This window comes from Oncorhynchus keta, chromosome 15 (assembly GCF_023373465.1).
Source record: "Oncorhynchus keta strain PuntledgeMale-10-30-2019 chromosome 15, Oket_V2, whole genome shotgun sequence".
Lineage (NCBI taxonomy): Eukaryota > Metazoa > Chordata > Actinopteri > Salmoniformes > Salmonidae > Oncorhynchus > Oncorhynchus keta.
The window spans coordinates 32,200,007-32,215,548 of NC_068435.1; the positions used below are offsets into that span (position 1 = coordinate 32,200,007).

The 15,542-nt window shown below is 44.2% G+C and overlaps 1 protein-coding gene across 1 annotated transcript in view; it reads right to left on the reverse strand.

Annotated features, from left to right (window-relative positions):
* LOC118395224 (voltage-dependent R-type calcium channel subunit alpha-1E-like) overlaps positions 1-15,542 on the reverse strand; it is a 103,776-nt gene that overhangs the window by 41,353 nt on the left and 46,881 nt on the right. Inside the window, exons 6-7 of the mRNA XM_052464262.1 lie at positions 7,232-7,335; positions 6,919-7,077 (exon numbers count right to left, since the gene is read on the reverse strand). Coding sequence (XP_052320222.1) covers positions 6,919-7,077; positions 7,232-7,335 — 263 coding nt within the window. The remainder of the gene's footprint in view (positions 1-6,918; positions 7,078-7,231; positions 7,336-15,542) is intronic.

The window sequence follows — 15,542 nt, forward strand, 5'->3', positions numbered from 1 at the left end:
AGACAAGTCAAAACTGACAACACCATAGTGTTCGTGACGGTCTCCCCTTTAGAGAGTGGTCATAATAATTTATAGGTCAAACCGTTCCGACGCTACAGACGTTTACGTGAGTTGCCAAAGCAAAAAAAAACAGATATCTCTAGCTTTAAACAACAGATATCTCTAGCTTTAAAAAACAGATATCTCTAGCTTAAAAAAACAGATATCTCTAGCTTAAAAAAACAGATATCTCTAGCTTAAAAAAACAGATATCTCTAGCTTTAAAAAACAGATATCTCTAGCTTTAAAAAACAGATATCTCTAGCTTAAAAAAACAGATATCTCTAGCTTTAAAAAACAGATATCTCTAGCTTTAAAAAACAGATATCTCTAGCTTAAAAAAACAGATATCTCTAGCTTAAAAAAACAGATATCTCTAGCTTAAAAAAACAGATATCTCTAGCTTTAAAAAACAGATATCTCTAGCTTAAAAAAACAGATATCTCTAGCTTAAAAAAACAGATATCTCTAGCTTAAAAAAAACAGATATCTCTAGCTTTAAAAAACAGATATCTCTAGCTTAAAAAAACATATCTCTAGCTTAAAAAAACAGATATCTCTAGCTTTAAAAAACAGATATCTCTAGCTTAAAAAAACAGATATCTCTAGCTTTAAAAAACAGATATCTCTAGCTTAAAAAAACAGATATCTCTAGCTTAAAAAAACAGATATCTCTAGCTTTAAAAAACAGATATCTCTAGCTTAAAAAAACAGATATCTCTAGCTTTAAAAAACAGATATCTCTAGCTTAAAAAAACAGATATCTCTAGCTTTAAAAAACAGATATCTCTAGCTTAAAAAAACAGATATCTCTAGCTTTAAAAAACAGATATCTCTAGCTTAAAAAAAACAGATATCTCTAGCTTAAAAAAAACAGATTTGATAGGTATTTTTTGGTTATTTAATTTAGATTGACGCACTGGTGCAACAATTGACTCTTAAGTTAAAACCAAAACTCGAATTGTGGGGGTATGAGAGGGTATGCCATAGGCCTACCTTTTATTCAAGAAAATGGCAACAAACAAAAAAGCACAGGCCTACGGCTTGTTAGTTTAAGATTTTGAGGAAAATAAAACGGATCTGATTATATAAAGTGATCTATAAGAGCGCTTTGATCCGCAATGCTTTATGCTAGAAACAAGCTCTAAAATACCCGGAAAATATGCATATGGGGATATCACTGTTTCGTTTTTTTTGACATTCACAGGCTTACTTTGCATGGGAAATAATCTAATTATGTCACTATCAATGTCACGCCCTGACCTTAGAGAGCCTTTAAATTCTCTATTTGGTTGGTCAGAGTGTGACTAGGGTGGGAAATCTATGCTAATATTTCTTTGTTGGCCGAGTATGGTTCCCAATCAGAGGCAGCTGTCTATCATTGTCTCTGATTGGGGATCATACTGGGATCTTGGGGATCTGTTGTGGGATCTTGTCTTTTCGTGTTGCATGTGTTGCACTCCTAGCTTTACGTTTGTTGAGTTGTTTATTGTTTTTTTGGTGGAGCATTTAAAATGAAAGAAAATGTATGCCTACCACGCTGCACCTTGGTCTTCATTTAACGACGGACGTTACAGAAGATCCCACCACCAACAGACCAAGCAGCGTGGTCAGGAGGACTGGACCTGGGAGGAAATCCTGGAGGGAGCAGGACCCTGGACAAGGGCCAGGGAGTATCGCCGTCCGAAGGAGGAGATAGAGGCAGCGAAAGCGGAACGGCGACGATACGAGAAGATAGCTCAACGAAGCAAGCACGAGAGGCAGCCCCCCAAAAAATGTTGGGGGGCCACACGGGGAGATTGGTGGAGTCAGGGTTCAGACCTGAGCCAACACCCTGTGCTTACCATGGGGAACGAGTGGCCGGTCAAGCATCGTGTTATCCGGTTCTGCGCACCATGCCTTCAGAGCGCATCCACAGCCCAGTGCGCTCTGTGCAAGCTCCCCGCAGTTGCCGTCCTAGAGTGGGCATTCAGCCAGGACGGATTGTGACGGCTCAGCGCTCCTGGCCTCCGGTGCGTCTCTTCGGTCCAGAATATCCTACGCCAGCTCTACGCACGGTATTCCCAGTTCGCCAGCACAACCCAGTGCGGCCTGTTCAAGTTCCCTGCACTTGCCGTGCTACAGGGGGGATTCAGCCAGGACACGTTGTGCCAGCTCTACGCTCCAGACCTCCAGTGCGTCTCCACGGCCCAGCATATCCTGTGCCGGCTCTATGCACTATGCCTCCAGTGCGCCTTCATAGCCCAGTGCTTCCCGTGCCAGCTCTCCACACTCACCGAACTAAAGTGGGTATCTAGCCGGGACGTGTTGTGACAGCTCCCCGCAACAGGCTTCACGTACAAAGCCTCCAGTGATGATCCATGGCACGAAGCCTCCAGTGATGATCCATGGCACGGAGCCTGTAGTGAAGATCCATGGCAAGGAGCCTGCAGCGACAGTCCGCAGTCCGGAGCCTCCAGCGAAGGTCCCCAGTCCGGAGCATCCAGCGACAGTCCCCAGTCCGGAGCCTCCATGGACGGTCCGCAGTCCGGAGCCTCCAGCAACGGTCCGCAGTCCGTAGCCTCCAGCGACGATCCGCAGCCCAGAGTCTTCAGCGACAAGCTGCAGTCCAGAGCCTCCAGCGGGGGTTCCCAGTCCGTAGCCTCCAGCGACGATCCGCAGTCCAGAGTCTTCAGCGACGAGCTGCAGTCTAGAGCCTCCAGCGGGGGGTTCCCAGTCCGGAGTCTCCGGCGACGATCTGCAGTCCGGAGCCTCTGGCAACGATCTGCAGTCCGGAGCCTTCAGCGGTGGTTCCCAGTTCAGAACCTCCAGTGATGATCCACGGTCCGGTTCCTCCAGCAACGATTCACGGTCCTGAGTCTCCTGCGACGATCCACGGTCCGGTTCCACAGAAGCGGAGGGATCAGCGTAGGGAGCGGGGGTTACGTCCCGAACCGGAGCCACCACCGAGGGTAGATGCCCACCTGGACCCTCCCCTATAGGTTCAGGTTTGCGGCCAGGAGTCCGCACCTTTGGAGGGGGTGTGACTAGTGTGAGAAATATATGTTTATATTTCTTTGTTGGCCGAGTATGGTTCCCAATCAGAAGCAGCTGTCTATCGTTGTCTCTGATTGGGGATCATACTTAGGCAGCCCTTTTTCCCACCTTCTGTTGTGGGACCTTGTCTTTTTGTGTTGCATGTGTTGCACTCCTAGCTTTACGTTCGTTGAGTTGTTTATTGTTTTTTTGGTGGAACATTTAAAATGAAAGAAAATGTATGCATACCACGCTGCACCTTGGTCTTAACGACGGACGTTACAATCAATTGATTAAGCTGTTCACTTTCTGTACAATAGAAGATGTTAAACTCAGACAGCTTTTTAAGGAAACACTTGTGACCTTCTCTCGTTGGTTAAGCCATGGAAGAAAAGTAGCCAGTAGTTAAAGCTGTAATTTTTCTGCATTGGTAGGCTTACTCTGTCTGGGGTGGAAAGGTAGGCCTAACTTTTGAAAGCACCATGCATAGATTCCTAATGATGTCTCAGATTGAATTATTTGAAAACAAGGACAGTTTGGTTGCAAACAAGACACACTGATTTTACATGATGAACACATAGGTTTTATCTCTCTGTCCATTCTTAGCCTGTCATTTCAATGACTTGTGTGGTATTAAAAAACGATTCAGCTAATATGTCAAATACAAGTACAATTGCGTGACATTTTTTATAAAAGGCCATTTTTTCTCGGACCTGCAAATACAACGATAGATTCATGTAATGTTTTTACTATAAAGGAGATCTTTCCACTCCTATTATTGTCCATGGTGGTCTGCGAACCCACAACCTTCTGGCCCGCAGCCCTGTAAGCTATCAAAATTCCTGCATTGCCATATCATCATATCATCATTTATAAAACTGCATATCTAAGGCTCTGGTCTGTCTAAGAAGTCAGGGTAAATGGTAGACATGTTCTCTGCTATCCACTTTTTCATTATTATTTGCGGTATAAGGTGACCTGTTTATTTTGTAAGCGTTCAGGGAGGGTTGAAGTGAAATATATTTTGCTGAAGGGAGGGCCATCCATTTTCATTTCAGCGGTCAAATTTTCTCCATGTAACCCTTATTATAAATAACGTTCACTCACAAACATGAATAATGTTTGCCCCATGCCATCACCTTACAAATGTGTGCACATTAAAAGCCTGTAAGTACAGTACACTAGTTAGAACAAGCAGTTTGAAACATGACTGTGTAAATAAAAACAAAATATATATTATTTTTTTGTCGAGTAGGGTCAGATGCATTGGTGTATCAGTACTTTACTTTACTATTTATAGTTTTGACTATTTATAGTTTTTCCTAAAGAAAATAATTAACTTTTTACTCCATACATTTTCTCTGACACCACAAAGTCCTTGTTCTATTTTGAATGCTTAACAGGACAGAAAAATTATCCAATTCATGCACTTATCAAGAGAACATCCCTGGTCATCCTTTTTTGAAAAGACGGCGTCGAAGAACATGCCTGACGTTTTACATTCTCACAAAAAAAATGATGTTCTGGGATTCATCCAATGGCATTGAGGAATACATCACCTCAGTCATCGGCTTCATCAATAAGTGCATCAATGACGTCATCCCCAAAGTGACTGTAACCCAACCAGAAACCATGGATTACAGGCAAAATCTGCATCGAGTTAAAGGCTAGAGCTGCCGCTTACAAGGCGCGGGAGACTAATCCGGATGCTTATAATAAATCCTGCTCTGCCCTCAGACGAACCATCAAATAAGCAAAGCGTACAGGATTAAGATTGAATCCTACTACACTGGCTCTGACGCTCGTCGGATGTGGCAGGGCTTGGAAACTATTACGGACTACAAAGGGAAACCCAGACACGAGCTTCCCAGTGACGCGAGCCTACCAGACGAGCTAAATACCTTTTATGCTCGCTTCGAGGCAAGCAACACTGAAGCATGCACGACAGCACCAGCTGTTCTGGATGACTGTGTGATAACGCTCTCGGTAGCCGATGTGAACAAAACCTTTTTAAACAGGTCAACATTCACAAAGCCGCTGGGCCAGACGGATTACCAGGACATGTATTCATAGCATGCTGTCAAGTGTCTTCACTGACATTTTCAACCTCTCCCTGACTGAGTCTGTAATAATGTTTCAAGCAGACCACCATAGTCACTGTGCCCAAGGAAGAGAAGGTAACCTGCCTAAATGATTACTGCCCCGTTGCACTCACATCGGTTGTCATGAAGTGCTTTGAAAGGCTGGTCCTGGATCACATCAACAGCATTCCCCCGGACACCTTAGACCCACTCCAATTCGCATACAGCACCAACAGATCCATAGATGACGCAATCTCAATCGCACTCCACACCGCCCTTTCTCACCTGGACAAAAGGAACATCTATGTAAGAATGCTGTTCATCAACTACAGCTCAGCGTTCAACACCATAGTGCCCATGAAGCTCATCACTAAGCTAAGGACCCTAGGACTAAACACCTCCATCTGCAACTGAATCCTGGACTTCCTGACGGGCTGCCCCCAGGTGGTAAGAGTAGGCAACAACATGTCTGCCACACTAATCCTTAATAATAATAATAATATATGCCATTTAGCGGACGCTTTTATCCAAAGCGACTTACAGTCATGTGTGCATACATTCTACGTATGGGTGGTCCCGGGAATCGAACCCACTACCCTGGCGTTACAAGCGCCATGCTCTACCAACTGAGCTACAGAAGGACCACAACACTCGGGCCCCTCAGGGTCGTTTACAGGAAAAAGAGGGCTGAACAGACCCCATTAAAATTGATGGGGCTGTAGTGGAGCGGGTTGAGAGTTTCAAGTTCCTTGGTGTCCACATCACCAACAAACTATCATGGTCCAAACATACCAAGACAGTTGTGAAGAGGGCACGACAAAACCTTTTCCCCCTCAGAAGACTGAAAAGATTTGACATGGGCCCCCAGATCCTCAAATCCCCATAAAATTGTCAGAGACTCCAGTCACCGAAGTTATAGACTGTTTTCTCTGCAACCGCATGGCAAGCGGTACCGGAGCGCCACGTCTAGGACCAAAAGACTCCTCAACAGCTTCTACCCCCAAGCCATTAGATTGCTGAAAAATTCATAAAAATCCCCACCGGACAATTTACATTGACACCCCCCCTGTTGTACACTGCTGCTACTACTACTACTCGCTGTTTGTTACCTTTGCATAGTCACCGAGCCCCCACCTACATGTACAGATTACCTCAACTAGCCTGTACCCCTGCACACTGACTCGTACCGGTGCCCCCTGTATATAGCCTTGTTATTGTTGTGTTACTTTTTATAATTACTTTTTATTTTAGCCTACTTTGTAAATATTTTATTCTTCTTGAACTGCACTGTTGATTAATGGCTTGTAAGTAAGCATTTCACGGTAAAGTCTACGCTTGTTTTATTCGGCACATGTGGCAAATCAAGTTTGATTTGATTTGATTAACTGCCTCTGAACTGGCAGACTCAATAAACACTTTGTTTGAAAATTATTGTCGACGTGTTGGAGTATGGCCCTGGCTATCCCTAAGTATATATATACAGTATATATTTTTTGTTATTGTGCAGTCTGGTTTGCTTAATATAAGGATTGTGAAATGATTTAAATCATTACTTTTGATACTTAAGTATGTTTAAAACCAAATAATTTTACACTTTTACTGAAGTAGTATTTTACTGGGTGACTTTCATTTTTACTTGAGTCATTTTCTAATAAGGTATATTTACTTTAACTCAACTATGACAATTGGGTATTTTTTCCACCACTGTTTAGATGGGACAGTCGGGTCCTCATGAAGCTGTCAGGTAAAAGATTAGCAGTATGAAGATGTTCTTAATAACTACCCAGGATGTCAGCAGTAGGTAGACAGGTGTGGTGGAGCTTCCCGCTGTAGAACTCCAGGCCGATGATGGCGAACATAAGAATGGCAAAGAACAAGAGCAGACCGATCTGGAGCAGGGGCACCATGGCCTTCATGATGGACTTCAGCACGATCTGCAAGCCTGATGATGAAATCAATTTAAAAAACACACACACACATGTGAAGAGTTCATGTCTGATTGCCTCTGAGAATTAGACATTATAGTAAGGTACATATTGAGGTATTATGACACTGTAAATTATATTGATATGCTGGTAGATATTGACTGTACTCACTGGGGATCCCAGAGACCAATTTAAGAGGCCTCAGGACTCTCACCGCCCTCAGGGTCCGCAGATCCACTGGTATGTTCATGTGGGCCCCTGCTGTTGCCAGTATTCTGCAGATAGAAATACATGATCAGATTCAGAATAAAATATTGAATACATGTTTTCCAGTGGGATCAACGGTTAATAAACAGTGTGGTTTATAAGGGGTTTTGGGGCGGAAGTGGTGTACATTGAATTATAATTTACACGGAATATACCAAACATTATCAACACCTTCCTAATATTGAGTTGTACCCCCTTTTGCCCTCAGAACAGCCTCACTTCGTCGGGGAATGGACTCTACAAGGTTTCGAAAGCGTTCCACAGGGATGCTGGCCCATGTCGACTCCAATGCTTCCCACAGTCGTGGCAGTTGGCTGGATGTCCTTTGGGTGGTGGACCATTCTTGATACAAACAAGAATGTTGTGCGTGAAAAACCCAGCAATGTTGCAGTTCTTGACACAAACCGGCTTTGCACACCTGGATTGTACAATATTTGCACATTATTCTTATAAAAATTCAATTCAAGCTCTGTCAAGTTGCTAGACAGCCATTTTCAAGTCTTGCCATAAAATTTCAAGCTGATTTAAGTCAAAACTGTAACTAGGCTCCTCAGGAACATTCAATGTCATCTTGGTAAGCAACTCCAGTGTATATTTAGCCTTATGTTTTAGGTTATTGTCCTGCTGAAAGATGAATTTGTCTCCCAGTGTCTGTTGGAAAGCAGATTGAACCAGGTTTTTCTCTAAGATGTTGCCTGTGCTTGGCTCTATTCTGTTTCTTTTCATCCTAAAAAAACTCCTCAATCTTTGCCGATGACAAGCATACCTATAACATGATGCAGCCACCACCATGCTTGAAAATATGAAGAGTGGTACTCAGTGATGTGTTGTGTTGGATTTGCCCCAAGCATAACGCTTTCTATTCAGGACACACATTTTTTGCAGTTTTACTCTAGTGCCTTATTGCAAACAGGATGCACGTTTTGGAAAATGTTTATTCTGTACAAGCTTCCTTCTTTTCACTCTGTCATTTAGGTTTGTATTGTGGAGTAACTACAGTGTTGTTGATCCATCCTCAGTTTTGTCCTATCATAGCCATTAAACTTTGTAACTGTTTTAATGTCACCATTGGCCTCACGGTGAAATCCCTGAGCGGTTTCCTTCCTCTCTGGCAACAGAGTTAGGAAGGACACCTATATCTTTGTAGTAACTGGGTGTATTGATACACCATCCGAAGTGTAATTAATAACTTCACCAGGCTCAAAAGGATATTCAATGCCTACTATTTTTATTTTTACCGATCTACCAATAGGTGCCCTTCTTTGCGAGGCATTGGAAAACCTCCCTGGTCTTTGTGGTTGAATATTGGTTTGAATTTCACTGCTCAAGCAAGGGTTCCTAACAGATAATTACATGCAACTAATGTGACTTGTTAAGCAAATGTTAATAACTGCTGAAGTTATTTAGGGATTGTATACTTATTGACTCAAGACATTTCAGCTTTTCATTTTCAGCTTTTCATTTTTTAGTAATTCGTCTTGACATGTTTGCCGCCGTAGCATTTGATTGATTGATGCCTGCAAGCATTTGGCCACCCTTGATTAAAAACATTATAAAATAATTAGCCAATCAGCATTGAGCTGAGCTCAACTGTGGGTTGTCCTGGTGCAGCAAAGCACCTTCCAAGGGAGGACAGTTTGGATTAGGCTTCAGACCAATCAAATCACTTCCTTTGCAAAACATCATTGTCAGAAAAGCGTGTCTGTTTCTGGTCTGCTGGTGTTGATGTTCTGCAGTAGCTAGCTTGCTAAATTGTCCCTTTCCTAAGCCATGGATGGAGATGGGGATCTGAACTTCTGTTTTTTACTTAATTCTCTGTACAGGCCAATGATTATGACGGAGATTCTGATCTAACCATAAATTAATATGTTGTGCCACTGGCCTGAGACGATTGAAGTTGAATATGTAGCCTAGATGTTGCCTAGTAGGCTCACATTAACTAGCTAATTAACTTAGATGGTTCATTGTTGCCCATGTGAGGAATTGAGGCTAGCAAGTATTTTAGCTAAGTAGCCTATCACAACAAAAACTAAAAGCGTGTATGACAGAGCCATAGACCGTTTTGCCAACATGAAAGAGAGGAGGATGGCATTGGCGTTCAACTAGTCTACAAGTAGGGTCAGTCAACAGTTTTTGTATTACTTATTTACTTACACACACACACACACACACACACACACACACACACACACACACACACACACACACACACACACACACACACACACACACACACACACACACACACACACACACACACACAAACCAACACAGACGAATCAGCACCATGGACAGCCACATGATATTTAGCAACATTGATTGGACTAAATCGTTTTTGGTGTCTTTAAGTTTGTTTTGAGTGTATTAAACTAAGCATATATAATCTTGTTGATCTGATGATGTTTCAATGTTTAAGTTGAAATGGTGCCAGAATAGCAGAGGCAGTGCTCCTGTTGTCTTAGCGCTGACTTGTGGTAACTCTGTGGTTCTAAATCAGTAGTTGTTTAGTAAACTGTAAATATTAACTTGCTTGACCATGCTGCAGGTGATATAACTGTTGGTATGCACTATTTGCTTTGTGGACACAGGACATATGTTAATTTATGGTTTTGGGATGAAACAAATGTATGTGTCAAGCCCTGATCTGTTTCCCCTGTCTTTGTGCTTGTCGCCACCCCCCTCCAGGTGTCGCCCATCTTCCCTATTATCCCCTGTGTATTTATACCTGTCTTCTCTGTCTGTTTGTTGCCAGTTTGTCTTGTTCATTTAAGCTTACCAGCATTTTTCCTGTCAGGTCCACTCGTTTCCCAGCCTCTCTTTGCTAGTCCTCCCGGTTTTGACCTTTGCCTGTCCTGACCCTGTACCTGCCTGACTGACCTCTCTGAACGGGTGCTCTATAGGCCAAGTCACCCACCAGACCACCCCCATCAGCCTACGCGTGTCAGGGAACCACAGTGAGGCTATCCAATTCCTGCTGGTTGAGTCTCCGCAGGCCCCTGTGGTAATGGGATTCTCTTGGCTCCAGCGACACAATCCCTCCATTGACTGGGCTACTGGTGCCATCGTGGGCTGGAGCCCGTCTTACCACACTCATTGCCTGAAATCAGCTCTGCCTGCCCCGGGACGTCTTCCTGGGGGCTTGAAAATTGCACTGGACCACTCTGTCAGCTCCGCAGATTACCAGGACCTCCGGGAGGGGTTCAGTAAGGCCTGGGCCACTTCCCTTCTGTAGCACCGACCAGTATCCGAGAAGGTCAAGTCTGAGGCACTGGCACATCGCTATAGGGCCGCGGCTACACCCCCGGAAGCCGAGACCTGCCACTTCCCTTCTGTAGCACCGACCAGTATCCAAGAAGGTCAAGTCTGAGGCACTGGCACATCGTTATAGGGCCGCGGCTACACCCCCGGAAGCCGAGACCTGTCCCCCCAGCACCAAGATCATTTGCCCTTCTGCTGTTTATCCTCTGTTGCCCTGTACCCTCCGTATTCTTCCTACGTTTTCTGTTTCTAGAGTCAAAACCATGTCTGACTGCCCCTTGTCTTCTGTTTCTAGGCCCATCCCTCCCCCGTGTCATCGAGGGCCAGCCAGCGTTCATGGTGAGACGCCTCCAGAGGTTTGACCACGGGGCAGGGGTTTCCAGTACCTGGTTGACTGGGAAGGTTATGGTTATGGCCTGGAGGAGAGGTGCAGGGTTCTCGCTAAACATTCTTGGACCCAGCCTTCATCACCGACTTTCGCAGCCGGCACCCCAGTCAACCAGGTATCCGCCCAGGTGGAACGCCAGGTGGAGTCCCTAGAGGGGGGATCCTGTCATGCTCTGATCTGTTTCCCATGACCTTGTGCTTGTCTCCACACCCCTACAGGTGTCGCCCATCCTCCCTAATATCCCTTGTGTATTTGTACCTGTGTTCTCTGTCTGTTTGTTGACAGATTGTCTTGTTCGTTCAAGCTTACCAGCGTTTTTCCTGTCAGCTCCTTTCGTTTCCCAGCCTCGCTTTGCTAGTCCTCCCGGTTTTGACCTTTGCCTGTCCTGACCCTGTATCCACCCGCCTAACCTCTCTGCCTGAGCCTGCCTGCCGTCCTGTACCTTGGATTACTGAACTCTGCCTGACCCTGAGTCCGCCTACCGTCATGTACCTCAGCCTTACCCTGGAAATTCGACCCCTGCCTGCCTTGACCTGTCTTTGTCTGCCCCTGTTTGCTATAATAAACAGTGTTACTTCGACAGTCTTCATCTGGGTCTTACCTTGATTCCTGATAGTATGTGTAGTTGAATTTATTCAGACACTGTGTGACTGTTGTCTTTTTGTTGTCACGGCCTTATTGTATATCATGGTGGTGTATGAACAAATGGGTTATAGAGCAAACAACGCAATATCACAACATAGGTTGTAATATGGCTTTTTTACTGATTTGGCTTGGCTTCCCCAGTGATGTTATCCACGCACCGCTACTGGTCAGGAATTTAAAAAAATGTATTTCACCTTTATTTAACCAGGTAGGCAAGTTGAGAACAAGTTCTCATTAACAATTGTGACCTGGCCAAGATGAAGCAAAGCAGTTTGACACAAACAACAACACAGAGTTACACATGGAGTAAAACAAACATATAGTCAATAATACAGTAGAAAAATAAGTCTATATACGATGTGAGCAAATGAGGTGAGATAAGGGAGGTAAAGGCAAAAAAATGGTCATGGTGGCGAAGTAAATACAATATAGCAAGTAAAACACTGGAATGGTAGATTTGTAGTGGAAGAATGTGCAAAGTAGAAATAAAAATAATGGGGTGCAAAGGAGAAAAATAAATACAGTAGGGGAAGAGGTAGTTGTTTGGGCTAAATTATAGATGGGCTATGTACAGGTGCAGTAATCTGTGAGCTGTGTTTCCAGTTTCAGAGATTATTGTAGTTCTTTCCAGTCTTTGGCAGCAGAGAACTGGAAGGAAGGGTGACCAAAGGAATAATTGGTTTTGGGGGGTGACCAGAGAGATATACCTGCTGGAGCGCGTGCTTCAGGTGGGTGCTGCTATGGTGACCAGTGAGCTGAGATAAGAGGGGACTTTACCTAGCAAAGTCTTGTAGAGGACCTGGAGCCAGTGGGTTTAGCGACTTGTATGAAGCAAGGGCCAGCCAACGAGAACGTACAGGTCGCAGTGGTGGGTAGTATATGGGGCTTTGGTGACAAAACAGATGGCACTGTGATAGACTGCATCCAATTTATTGAATAGGGTATTGGAGACTATTTTGTAAATGACAAGTACCTAGGTACCTACAAGTACCTAGGTGTGTGGTTTACAGTCTAACCACACACCTAGGTACTTGTAGTTGTCCACATATTCTAAGTCAGAACCGTCCAGAGTAGTGATGGTGGACGGCGGGCAGGTGCGGGCAACGATCGGTTGAAAAGTATGCATTTAGTTTTTACTTGTATTTAAGAGCAGTTGGAGGCCATGGAAGGAGAGTTGTATGGCATTGAAGCTCGTCTGGAGGGTTGTTAACACAGTGTCCAAAGAAGGGACAGAAGTATACAGAATGGTGTCGTCTGCGTAGAGGTGGATCAGAGACTCACCAGCAGCAAGAGCAACATCATTGATGTATACAGAGAATAGAGTCGGCACAAGAATTGAACCCTGTGGCACCCCCATAGAGACTGCCAGACGCCCCAAAAACAGGCCCTCCAATTTGAAACACTGAACTCTATCTGAGAAGTAGTTGGTGAACCAGGCGAGGCAATCATTTGAGAAACCAAGGCAATCGAGTCTGCCAATGAGGTTTTGGTGATTGACAGAGTCGAAAGCCTTGGCCAGGTCAATGAATACGGCTGTACAGTATTGTTTCTTATCGATGGCAGCTAAGATATCGTTTAGGACCTTGAGCGTGTGTCACACCCTGACCTTAGAGAGCCTTTTTATGTCTCTATTTGGTTTGGTCAGGGTGTGATTTGGGGTGGGCATTCTATGTTTTGTTTTCTAGGATTTTGTGTTTCTAAGTTTTGGCCGGGTATGGTTCTCAATCAGGGACAGCTGTCTATTGTTGTCTCTGATTGGGAACCATATTTAGGGAGCCCTTTTTCCCTCCTTTCTTTGTGGGTAGTTAACTTTGTTTGTGGCACTAATGCCCTGTAAGCTTCACGGTTGTTTTTTCATTTGTTGTTTTGTTGGCGTTATTCCAAAATAAAGAAGAAAATGTACGCTCACCACGCTGCACCTTGGTCTTCTTCCAGCAACGGCCGTGACAGCGTGGCTGAGGTGCACCCATGACCAGCTCTGAAACCAGATTCCATAGCGGAGAAGGTGTGGTGGGATTCGAAATGGTCGGTAATCTGTTTGTTGACTTGGCTTTCGAAGACCTTAGAAAGGCAGGGTAGGATACATATAGGTCTGTAGTAGTTTGGGTCAAGATTGTACCCCCCTTTGAAGAGGGAGATGACCGCAGCTGCTTTCCAATCTTTGGGAATCTTAGACGACATGAAAGAGAGGTTGAACAGGCTAGTCATAGGGGTTGCAACAATTTCTGCAGATCATTTTAGAAAGAAAGGGTCCAGATTGTCTAGCCCGGCTGATTTGTAGGGGTCCAGATTTAGCAGCTTTTTCAGAACATCAGCTGACTGGATTTGGGAGAAGGAGAAATGGGGAAGGCTTGGGCGATTTGCTGTGGGGGGTACAGTGCAGTTGACCAGGGTAGGGGTAGCCAGGTGGAAAGCATGGCCAGCCATAGAAAAATGCTTATTGAAATTCTCAATTATAGTGGTTTTATTGGTGGTGACAGAGTTTCCTATCCTCAGTGCAGTGGGCAGCTGGGAGGAGGTGTTCTTATTCTCCATGGTCTTTAGAGTGAACCAGAACTTTTGAATGCAGCGTACAGTACAAGATATACAGTGAATACAGTACATAGAGACTGTGAATTTGCCTTTCTTTGCCTCCTGTTGGTTGCTGTAAATGGTGTTTCAATGTTTGTGTGTGTGGGTGGAAGGCTGTCAATACGTGCGTCGGTTGTTGAGGGATGTGAGATTTGGTTTGTACTCTCTCCCTCCAGAGAGAGCCACACTGAATGATGTCTGTGTTCTTACCTACTGATAATGTCTCTCTGAATATAATGTGGTCAGATGTTAATAAATAATAATCAGTGGTGTAATCAATGATTTATACACTGAGTATACCAAACATTAGGAACACCTTAATAATATTGAGTTGCACCCCCTTTTACCCTCAAAACAGCCTCAATTCATCAGGGCAATGGATTCTACAAGGTGCTGAAAGCATTCCACAGGGATGCTAGGCCATGTTTACTCCAATGTTTCCCACAGTTGTGTTAAGTTGGCTGGATGTCCTTTGGGTGGTGGACCATTCATGATACACACTGGAAACTGTTGAGCATGAAAAACCCAGCAGCTTTGCAGTTCTTGACACAAACAGGTGCACCAGGCACCTACTACCATATCCCTTAAAAAATGTGGTCTTGCCCATTCACCCTCTGAATGGCACACATAGACAATCCATGTCTCAAGGCTTAAAAATCCTTCTTTAACCTGGCTCCTCCAATTCATCAACACTGATTGAAATGGAAATAACAGTTGACATCAATAAGGGATCATAGCTTTCACCCTCTGTCATGGAAAGAGTGTGTGTTTTGTATACTCAGTGCATATTAGTGTTTTGTTGTACATACTTTTTTCTTTTTTTTACAAATGTTAGAATTTCTTTCCACTTTTACAGTACAAAGTATTTTGTGTAGATCATTGACAAAAAAATACTATTAAATTCCTTTTAATCACACTTTGTAACGCAACAAAATGTGAAAAAAATCAAAGGGTGGGAATACTTTCTGAAGGCACTGTAGATTAATAGATTCACTCACTCACACACGTCAGTGCTGTGGATTGTGGGCGAGGGTGTGTGTGTGTGTGTGTGTGTGTGTGTGTGTGTGTGTGTGTGTGTGTGTGTGTGTGTGTGTGTGTGTGTGTGTGTGTGTGTGTGTGTGTGTGTGTGTGTGTGTGTGTGAAGGGGTGCAGAAAGCACATGGCAGAAACTCAAGTGTGGGCCCACGCAATATTCACTGAAAGCGGAGAGAGAGAGGGACAGAGAGCGAGAGATAAAGAGGGAGAGAGATTGAAGAAAAGAAAGAGTGAGAGATTGAAGGAGAGAAAGAGGGTAAGAGAGAGAGCGTGGAAAGAATGAAAGAGAGGGGGGTTGTCCTGAGACTGGGGAGAGAG